The sequence below is a fragment of the Rutidosis leptorrhynchoides genome, chromosome 11 (assembly GCF_046630445.1).
Source record: "Rutidosis leptorrhynchoides isolate AG116_Rl617_1_P2 chromosome 11, CSIRO_AGI_Rlap_v1, whole genome shotgun sequence".
NCBI classification, from domain to species: Eukaryota; Viridiplantae; Streptophyta; class Magnoliopsida; order Asterales; family Asteraceae; genus Rutidosis; species Rutidosis leptorrhynchoides.
Genome location: NC_092343.1, coordinates 80,209,191 through 80,220,506, shown reverse-complemented (window position 1 = coordinate 80,220,506; position 11,316 = coordinate 80,209,191). Strand labels below are relative to the sequence as shown.

General features: G+C 32.9%; 1 protein-coding gene and 3 non-coding genes across 4 annotated transcripts; all 4 read left to right on the top strand.

Moving 5' to 3' along the window:
* Window positions 1-1,709: 1,709 nt before the first annotated feature.
* Window positions 1,710-5,695, top strand: LOC139877143 (uncharacterized). The gene is made up of 3 exons (XM_071864559.1): window positions 1,710-1,782; window positions 2,675-3,325; window positions 4,341-5,695. The coding sequence occupies exons 2-3, from the start codon at window positions 2,675-2,677 to the stop codon at window positions 5,526-5,528; spliced, it is 1,839 nt and encodes a 612-aa protein (XP_071720660.1). The 5' UTR covers window positions 1,710-1,782; the 3' UTR covers window positions 5,529-5,695.
* A 1,135-nt stretch (window positions 5,696-6,830) lies between these two features.
* On the top strand, window positions 6,831-6,920 carry LOC139879308 (small nucleolar RNA R41). The gene has a single exon (XR_011770155.1). It is a non-coding gene; the product is annotated as a small nucleolar RNA R41 (small nucleolar RNA).
* A 65-nt stretch (window positions 6,921-6,985) lies between these two features.
* On the top strand, window positions 6,986-7,063 carry LOC139879311 (small nucleolar RNA Z155). The gene has a single exon (XR_011770158.1). It is a non-coding gene; the product is annotated as a small nucleolar RNA Z155 (small nucleolar RNA).
* A 75-nt stretch (window positions 7,064-7,138) lies between these two features.
* On the top strand, window positions 7,139-7,241 carry LOC139879307 (small nucleolar RNA Z103). The gene has a single exon (XR_011770154.1). It is a non-coding gene; the product is annotated as a small nucleolar RNA Z103 (small nucleolar RNA).
* The last annotated feature ends 4,075 nt before the right edge of the window (window positions 7,242-11,316 follow it).

Genomic DNA, 11,316 nt, shown 5'->3' with positions numbered 1-11,316 from the left:
TATATGGGTTAAAACAATCGGGACGTATGTGGTATAACCGATTAAGTGATTACTTGATAAGCAAAGGGTATACAAATAACCTTACTTGTCCTTGTGTTTTCATTAAGAAAACAACATCCGGATATGTGATCATAGCTGTTTATGTTGATGATCTAAACATCATAGGTACAAATAAAGAGATCCATGAAGCCATTCAACTTCTAAAGAAAGAATTTGAAATGAAAGATCTCGGAAAAACCAAGTATTGCCTTGGTTTACAAATTGAGCATATGCCTAATGGTTTACTTGTACATCAAACAACATATACTGAAAAGATTCTGAAACGTTTCAATATGGACAAGGCAAAACCATTAAGTACTCCTATGGTTGTTAGATCACTCAATGTTGAAACTGATCCATTTCGTCCATGTGAAGATCATGAAGATATTCTTGGACCAGAAGTACCATATCTTAGTGCAATTGGAGCTCTTATGTATCTTACAAATTGTACAAGACCTGACATTTCTTTTGCAGTTAATTTGTTGGCAAGGTTCAGCTCTGCTCCTACCAAAAGACACTGGAATGGGATCAAACACATATTTCGATACCTTCGAGGAACTACTGATTTAGGATTATTTTATTCTAACGAATCAAAACAAGATTTGGTTGGTTATGCTGATGCAGGTTATTTATCTGATCCACATAAAGCTAAATCTCAAACTGGATATGTATTCCTAAATGGAGGTACTGCAATATCATGGCGTTCTCAAAAACAAACACTTGTTGCTACATCATCAAATCATGCCGAAGTGATTGCATTACATGAAGCTACTCGGGAATGTTTTTGGTTGAGATCAATGACACAAATCATTACTGATTCTTGTGGACTAGAACGCGATAAAAGTCCAACAATTATCTATGAAGATAATGCAGCTTGCATAGCACAGATGAAAGAAGGGTATATCAAAAGTGACCGAACCAAACACATACCTCCTAGATTCTTCTCATACACTCAAAATCTCATTAAGGACAACGAGATTGAAATGAGATATGTTCAATCCAGCAAAAACTCTGCTGATCTTTTCACGAAAGCACTTCCAACTGCTATTTTCAGAACACACGTTCATAACATTGGCATGAGACATGTTCAAAAGATGTAACAACTGAAGCGATGTCTACTTGAGGGGGAGTCAACTCCATGCTGCACTCTTTTTCCCTTAGCTAAAGTTTTTTTCCCACTGGGTTTTCTTTAGCAAGGTTTTTAACGAGTCAGTAACTTACAGTTGATCTTCAACAAATAAAATTGCTATCCAAGGGGGAGTGTTATAATATATAAATATATATATAAATGGATAGTCAATTATTGATACACAAAAATAATATTATTGTATTACCTAAACTTGTGATATTTTTGCTATAAATAGCCATGAATGCAAGCATTAAACTTGCACCATTTTCTCACACTTACAAAGTGTTTCTTTCTTTCTCTCCATTATCATCTTTGTTCTTACACTTCATTATTAGCATTCTTAATCAAGAATCAAATCACTAAAGGTAGTTATAAGCCTACTGAATTATAACATCAAGAATCAAATCACTAAAGGTAGTTATAAGCCTGCTCAATTATAATAAAATCTACTTTTTTAGTCCTTTCTTTTTTTAAATTAAAGTTTTATTTTATAATAAAAACACACCCAACACCCTTTCTTTGTTGCTTTGTTTTTGTGCAGTAAATTTTATTTTCTCATCTGTGTTCGTGAAGTCCTCAATAACGCTCTCACATTTTTTACCCATTTTTCAAAGGTTTTATTCTTCTAAATTATCATAATCTCTTGATCATCAACAACATCAGGTTACACACAGATATATATGTATATAATAACTGTTTGTTTGTTTCTTGCATTTTTTTGTTTTGAATTATATATATCTTGTTATTTGTTTATAAATTATAACCCATGTATGTTCATTAAAGATTCTTGAAACTAATCAAAGTTTAATTTTTTATGCTAAAGATTGAAGACCCATTTGTTTAAGTTTGCGTATTCACGTGGGATTCGTTTTGTTTAAGTTGTTATGCAATAATTTTAAGTTTAGATACCTTTTATTATAATCATTATTCATTAATAAACTTATGATATTGAGCTTGATATATGATGCTATCGATTAATGGGTTTTGTTGTGTACATGAGTTTGGGTTATTAGTAATCTAATGTTATTTCAAGATTCATCACTAATGCTTTCAATTGTGTTTGTTTCACGCTATATTTTAAGTGGTTAACGTGTTGTTTTACTATCCTGTTATGTTGTTTTGGGTTCAAGAACAGATCTGGGCTTGTTTTTTTGGTAGGTGCTAATTATATAGTAAATAAATTTTATATTTTTTGGTACTAAACCTAAACTCTACCATTGATGTTGTTAATGAGCATCAGTAAGATAAAAGTACTAACCTTTTTTCATTCAAGAATTTAGTGAAATTTCCCATTATAAAGTTTGATAATACGGTTCATGATTCGAGTAATTTTTCAGGCAAAAAGTAGTTGAATCCAATTAGGTTTTCAGTTCCCATTTGATGAATTTTGCAGATATATGAAACATTTGTTCCTTTTGTTTCTATGGATCACTATATCATTAACTGTATTACACAGTTCATATTAAAACTTGAAGCTAACAGCATATTTGGTTGTGGTGAAAACAGATGGATAAAAAGATGGAGGATGTCGATAAACGTGTCGAATGGCTAAATTCTGAACAGTATTCTGCTGCGGGTGACATTTTTGGCGAGCCACAAAAGACTACTCGAATTGGAGATGAATATCAAGCAAAAATCCCATCTTTAATGACAGAAAACGAGCGTTTGCAGCTCATTGCGTTACCAGTTTATCAAAATGCCAATACTGATGTTCAAAACCGGTTTGCTTTTGGTCTGCCAATTCCTGTCACTTGGGTTACATGTAAACTTGAAGCTATGGAATCTGCAGAGGGTAAATCTGGTATTTTAGGTTCAGAAACAGGCGATGATGATCTGTTTCCGATTCCGTGTTCATCAGGTGAAGAATCTTGGACCAAGATTGAACATGATAGTTTTGTTCTTGGTTTATATATTTTCGGGAAGGATCTTCGTGTTGTGAACGAGTTTGTGGGGGATAAAGGACTGCCAAATGTGGTGTCTTATTACTATGGAAGGTTTTATCGAAGCAGTGAACACCAACGATGGTCAATGTTTAGTAAAAAGAGAAAAATTAAGTATTTGCCTGGACGAAAGATCTTCAAAGGATGGAGAAGACAGGAGCTTTTGTCTCGATTACTTCCTAACGTGACAGACGAATGCAAAACTCATTTGACTCAGGTACTTTGAAACGACTAGTCGGTTGAGTCGGGTCGAGTCAAATGTTGACTAACGTTAACGTTGACTTTCAGTAATATATATATTCAACATAAATTTATATTGTGTTTTAATCAAGTGGAAGTACTTATTTGGGGGGGAAGTAAATCTTTTTCCTTTTTTTTGAATTTTTTTTTACAAACATCAAGATCACGTGAAAATATGAACAATTTAAAAAAGATGATCATTGTTATTATTTTGGCGGGAAAATGCTCGAAGAAATAAATGATACTTAACATGCATCATAAGTAATGTTTTAATTAGAGTTTTTTCTAAGGGTTTAGAAATTAGGGTTTAGAAAATAGGGTTTAGAGTTTAGAAATTAGGGTTTATATTGAATTTTTAACACTTTGGGTTTAGGGTTTTGGGTTTAGGGACTAAACCCAAAACACTAAAACCTAAATCCTAAACTCTAGGGCTAAATTTTGAAGAAAAAAAAACTTTACACATAAGATGAAAAAAAAAACTCTATTTAAAACATTACTCATGATGCATGTTATCATTTATTTCTTCGAGCGTTTTCCCGCCAAAATAATAACATTCATCACAAAGTGTCTTTTTAGAATGTTCACATTTTCATGTGATCTTAATGTTTGAAATTTTTTTTTTAAGAAAACAAAAAAATTTAAAAAAAAAAAGTACTCCCCCCTTTGATTAGTCCACTATATATATTACACATAAATACATCAAGCATACATATTTCAAACATATCTATAGGAAACAAATCTGAGTATAAAATATTAAAGTTTCAACCTTTACTTTGACCAACCTTGACTTTGACTGACCCAGACTTGGCACAGACTGACATTGACTGACCTTTTAGTGTTAATCAACTAATTAGAAGTTTTTGGGCGAAATGGGACAGATTCGTCATCAAACCGACCACCGTTTACAACACTGCTTATGCCCATTATTCTTTTACTTAGTATAATCTCGTATCTGATTTTTTCTTACTGAGATATGGCATCACATATTCCAGGTCAGCAGTGCATTCGACGAGGGTAAAATCTCTTTCGAGAAGTTTGTATTCAGTTTAAGGGATACAGTCGGAATTAACATTCTTGTAAAAGCAGTAGCCATTGGAAACGAAAAACAAGACCTTACGACAAAGACAAAAAAACGAATAAGATCCAAGAAACGTCACACAACATGCTCGTCTCTTACAACACAAGAAATTTCCGATCTTTTAAAAGATCGAATAGGATTAAGCAAAACGAGGTTAAACGAGGTGTTTTGGGACGCTGTTTGGCCTCGTCTTTTAGCAACAGGTTGGCACTCTGAACAGACTACAAATTACGCGTTACAAAACTCTAAACATTCGTTAGTGTTTTTGACACCTGGCGTAACAAAGTTTTCGAGACGGGGTTTGGAAAAAGGAAGTCAATATTTTGACTCGTTCGTTGATGTTCTTAATAAGGTTGCAGTCGAACCGCAACTTCTTGAACATGAACCTAACCAGGATACCAGGCTGGTGCAGCCACATAAGAAACAAGACTTGGGTGATGAAGATGAAGAACATTCGATGAAATGCATGATTGTGGATACCAGTTTGGATCCGATTGTTAATTTTGCTGAGCTGTCAAGTTTGGTTGGTTGTGGGCCCATGAATATGCAACGATCGTGTAGTGTTTCTGGTGAAACCGATCAAGACTCCAAATCAGAATCTCAAAATGATGATGATCTAGATGTTGTCGTTTCGAAGATTGAAGATAAGACAATGGATCTCACCAACAATGTTCAACAACCGATACGAAAACTGAAGTTTGTTTCGAAATCAAAACCAAAACGGATTCGGGTTATTACAAGCTGTGAAGATGAAGTTAAGAAAGACGCAGACTCACGTATAGTGATAGACTTGAATAGCCCACGCGTCGCTCCATTTTCGGGTGGTGGTGACAGTCCAAAACCGTCGGTTTTACCTGAAACCTCCACGAATGAGCCCGAGGTATCGAGTAATGGTAATGGTCAAATTATCAGGCAAAGTACAAGAAACCGTCCGTTGACTACAAAAGCGTTGGAAGCTCTTGCGAATGGGTTCCTGAACCCACCACAGAAGAAGAAAAGAGGGTCTGAAGACCGGGCCCCACGACGGGTTCGTGCTAAAACTGCGCTTGTATCGAACTGTGGTGCACACTACATTGAGAATAGGGTGAATGGAGTCTCATAAATGAAATAAGTTGACTTTTGAAGGTCAAACTTCCAACTGAATGGTTTGGGTATGAGTTTGGTTACATTGTAATAGAGTTTTACATGTACTTGCTAAGTTTGTTCTAGTTATAGTTTCATACATATTGAATATAGTTTTCAAACAATGGCTTAATTATATTCAAATATAAACCTTTAGAGTTCAGACCATTGTAACTTTGTAAGTATCACAATCTCGTCTTTGAAAGGTAATATGTTCCAAAACCAAAACCTGTTAGAGATGGTAGACTTGGACGACTTGATTTCGGACCGGAGGGTAACAAACAACTCTAAAAAACCCAAATGCTACTATTTTGTTTGAATGTCCACCAAAAAAATAAATTTTTATAAAAGAAACCTTCGGCTCGACCTCTTAATCTCGCCTTTTGTTAGTCGGGTAGCTCATATCAACCTTTCAAGGCATTCAGTACGATAATCAAAGTTACTACCGGGCGAATGACTTGAAAGCTTCACTTAGATTTTACGTATTTATATATGTATTTTGGGTGTTGATGAATATATATTTATGGATGAAACTTTTCATCCATATCAATATCCATCATCCCTTCTATTCAATTTAGTCTCGATATCAAAGTACATTATTAATGAACTTATCACATGCTAGGTTTATATCCAAACTAGAACCCTATAAGTGTTGATCTCACTCTCAATAACCCGATTTAATAATTAGGGAACACATAGACTTAAAACCACCATCAACGTCTTTTTAATTAGTCAATATGTGATCATATTAATACCTCACCATTAAAGAACTAACGTCATTGTTGGTCACAGATAACACCCTCTCTTGGTCCAAGCTACCACTTTATAGACCACAACTCCGAGGTGATCTCACTAGATCAAGAAACATTTCAGCTAACAACAGACAAAATTGCATTTATTCGATTACAGACCAGTTAAATTGGTATTTTGTGAAGGGGTTTTAGATAGTAAGAAAATGTTAATACAAATTAGAAAAACCACAAATAAAATAAACCAAAAGTAGGATGCCAAATTTGAGAAACGGTAATACTTCAAGGGTATAAAATGTAACTTATGATTTCAATTTTTGACCTATCGTATACACCTGCGGCGCCGTAGATACACACATAAAACCCTAAAACCCCAAATTCCATCTATATAAATTCACACACATAACTTGAAAATCTACATCGACTGTCAAATTCATCTGAATCTTCTCATACCCAACTATTTCAATTTATCTTTTACTATTTCCTTTTATTATCGATTTTTGATTTGATTTGAGCTATTATTTTCATCGTGTAGAGAAGCTATGATGCTTAAAACTACCTATTTTATGAGAGATTATTTCTCATGATTATAAATTTACCAATGGATCCTTCTGAGCTTTCTACGATGTTTTTTTTTTTTATTTGTTTCATGATTTAATTTAATATTTATTTGTTTTTGAAAATTTTGAATTGAGTTGATGAGAAAGTTGTCGGAATATATAATGTCGATTGAAAATACTTCCAGACTACAATTATCTGATCAATTCATTGATTTAATTATTAATATAATTATTGTTAATTAATTTTATAAAAAAATTTAGGATTTAATTGTAATAAAGGGATGGAAGTGATGATTATTTCCCCAGATGATCGAAGTTGATTATACTGTGCGCTATTTTTAATTCTCTCTTTTAGAGAGAATCCAAGCCAGAAATCTGATCCTTCCCTTGTCAAATTTATTACTGATTTTATATAAATGAGAGTTAAAAGTTCAATATTTAAATTAAAAATGTTTTTTTTTTTCACTGTAATTCGATTTTCTTAAGTAAAGCAAGATGAATAAATACGGAAAATCAAAATTAGTTTTATAATTTTGTTTACCTGATTTTGTACTTAAACGTAAATTAATTTTCAATATATCAAGGGGAAATTTAAAAGTAGACGATTTAAGATGTTAATAACTTCTATGCTACAACATTATACTACGTTTTTTTTTAAAATTACAGTAAGTTCTAAATTAGTATTAGTAAATAAATAAATATATATTATCTTAATGAGCTGAGTTTGACGAAATTTAGAAACTGACTCGATTCAAGTTTTAAACGAGGTAAAATCGACTTAAATGTTTTAGATTCTCAGCTTCATTTAGGGCTGAGTTTCAATTTTTTCACAATAATATAAATAAAAACAACAAATTCGAAGATCGGGAAATAAACATTCAACCTACGACTAGCTTGTGAAAAGAAGAAACAAACATACTCACTAGACAAGGCTAAACTTTAAATCCTAAAATTTGAAAACACTTGGAATTGTTCCTGACAAAACTTACGACCAGCCAATTTTTGCGAACATAAGAGAGCAATCGGTAATGCCACCCAATTGACCAGCCAATTTCGTGAACCTAAGAGCGCAGTCGGTAATGCCAACTGATTAACCGAAGGAATGCAAAACTATTGCCCAAGTGCACAATAACTGACGGTGGGGAATGCAAAACTATTGCCCAAGTGCACAATAACTGACGGTGGTCATCCGAGCACACCCACACAAACTCACAAAGATGGGAAGGCATTTAACCGGGCGTTGAGAAACCAACCACCATTATTTATGATAGTTCTGGGGAGCTCTCGTTTAAAAATGCACATGACTGTGACCTCAGAAAAGTGTAGATCCTCGGAGGTGAGCACAAACCCCGAAAAAAGAGGTTACTGCGACGTAAAAGAAAATCCAAAGAAAAAGAAAAATAAAGGATAAGAAACTCACCAACAGAAGAGAAGATGAATCCGGTGAGGAGACCTTCCCGACATTCGGCGAGATGCTAGTTGTCGGAGTTTGCGACAGAGAGCAAAGTTGCAACAAAATTGGATAAGAAAAAGAAGAGGGAAAATGAAATAAGTTTGATGTTGCTTGACCAACATGTGTACTTTCCGTTGAATACGAAATCAAAGAGGCCCGTAGTGTAGCCGGGCCATTTATGCTATAACTTCTTGTCATTAATTCTTATTGCCGAAAAACCAATAAGACCTTGTTTAACGCAGCGTGGTGGCTCTGAAAACACCACCATCACGCCATGATCAAGCCACTGTTAGAGATAATCGGTTAAAGAAATGCAAATTAGTCCCATATCGGAAACTGATAGAAAGGAAAGTACATATATAAGCTAATGGGAACCTCTCTCTATCACCGATTGGTTTTAGAGTAATGTGGACCTCATGAGCTTATATGTCGTACATGTTGGTGGACCTGAAACGATCTTACAGCCACTATGCGGCGTGATAGAAGCAAAATGTTGTAGGCGTGTTTCGTGTTGAAATATTCAAGTGAACAAGTGGTGGATGGTAGGTGGCTAACTTGTGAAGACTTTTATTTGGCAACTACACCAACCAAGTTTGAATCAATTTGCTATGTGTTTGGTGCCTACAATTTGAGGAATACAAATTAGACTTTTGGATCATGCATTCACAATCTCACCAACCTTCATTTGAGTAGTATAAATAGAGCTCAACTTATGCTCATTTAATCATCCCAAAATTACAAGTTTACTTGTATACTAAAAGAGTTAAATAGAGAGTTTGTGAGTTTAGTCTCCTAATTACAGAGATATAAAAGATTTGTACTTATCCTTGTAATTAGAGAGAAGTGTAATTCCTATTATTCTTATTAGTGAAACGTTTTTTTCCTTTCCCGTGGTTTTTACCCTTTTGGGGTTTTCCACGTTAAATCTCGGTGTCTTATTATTGTCATTATTTCGAGTATTACTAGCGGTTTGCTATAATTCGGTATCGCTTCTCTCAACAAGTGGTATCAGAGCTAAGGTCTAATATCTTGTGTGTATTAATCTACTTATCGTATGCTCTGTGGTTTTCACACTGGTGGACTTTCACATCAGAAAATAAGTAAGGTTATTTTCACTCGATAAAAGTTCTCAAGTACTATTTCTCGAAAAGTAGTATTGTCGAAAAGAAGATTGTAATTATAGCAATGTCTACAAAATTCGAAATTGAAAAGTTCAACGGGAGTAACTTGAAAGGACCCGTCCTAATCCGTCTGGACGAAGTTACCAACATCTGGTTTCATTGCGATGATTGACTCCAAATAATGTCTTTACAATGAGCAAAATGCACAGCGGAAGATTTCTTTCATACCTGAGAATAAACATGCTTTCAAGTGTCAACCAAAAGGCTGGTGAGTTCATTAGTTTAACATAAATAATCATTTCATAATTTTAATAGACCACAAGATTTCATATTTCCATTTCTCATAAACATACGTCCCATGCATAGAGACAAAAATATCATTCATATGGATTGAACACCTGGTAATCGACATTCACAATATGCATATAAGAATATCCCCCTCATTCCGGGATCCTCCTTCGGACATGATATAAATTTCGAAGTACTAAAGCATCCGGTACTTTGAATGGGGCTTGTTGAGCCCGATAGATCTATCTTTAGAGTTCGCGTCAATTAGGGTGTCTGTTCCCTAATTCTTAGATTACCAGACTTAATAAAAAGGGGCATATTCGATTTCGATAATTCAACCATAGAATATAGTTTCAATTTCTTGTGTCTATTTCGTCAAACATTTATAAAAGCGCATGTATTCTCAGTCCCAAAAATATAAAGAGTAAAAAGGGCAAATGAAACTCACCATTCTGTATTTTGTAGTAAAAATACATATGACTATATTGAACAATGCAGGGTTGACCTCGGATTCACGAACCTATATCATTTGTATATTTATTAATATATATAATCGCAATTTAACAAATTCATATATTATAACTTATGTTATATATTATATATATTTAATTTGTGTATACAAAAATGATTAACGTTTAGATAGTTATATTAATATATATTCAGTTAGTTTTATGTTAAAAGTACCTGATTTGTTATATATGAATATTCGTATAAAATTTGTTAATATGATTAATACGTACTTTTATGTAATATCACCTATAAATACATTTTTATATTTATTTAGTAAAGTAATATTAATAATGGTAAATGAAAGTTGTATTTGATTATAATAATAATATATAAAAAAATACTGATAACAATACTAATTATGAAAATTTTACTGTTGATAATAGTTAGAAAAATAGTTTTAATAGTGATAATAACGATACACATAATATTGATAATAATACTTATAATAATCTGATAATACTAATAATAATGATAATATTAATATTAATAATACATAATAATATTACTCATGCTTATAGATTGATGTTAATGTTAATATTTATGAAAATAATAATAATAACATTAATAACACTTCTTATAACAATAATACTAATGATAATAATAATAATAATAAATAATATTAACAATAGTTATACTTACATAATCATAAAAATAATAATAAGTGATAAATCGTAATAATAATAATTATAATACTAATTGCTATTTCTAATAATAGATGATATTCATCATACTTGATAATAATAATAATTCCAATAATACCACTAATACTAATCATAATAATAATAATTGAAATAGAAGTAATAAAAAGAATATACCCTTTTTAAAGCATTTTGTAAAAAGAATTGACCACAACGAGACTCGAACCCAAGACCTCTCAAATACCCGCTAACATCCTTAACCATTACTCCGTATCAGTTTTTCTGATTCAATCTCGGCCCTATATTACTTTAACCCGTCGTCTCCCATTCCCATTGACATGGCCCAACAGAAAATGAACACTTCGGCCCAACAACAATTAACAGTCCAACTGCTTGATTAAATGGATCCACTAACAGCCCAAAGGAATAATCAGTCCATAAACATAAAA

What these genes read in the sequence shown, in the direction of transcription:
- LOC139877143 (XM_071864559.1), top strand. Translation starts at nt 2,675, where the DNA reads ATGGATAAAAAGATGGAGGATGTCGATAAACGTGTCGAATGGCTAAAT. An exon ending in GCAAAACTCATTTGACTCAG is followed by an intron (nt 3,326 to 4,340) that starts GTACTTTGAAAC and finishes CACATATTCCAG; the next exon opens with GTCAGCAGTGCATTCGACGA.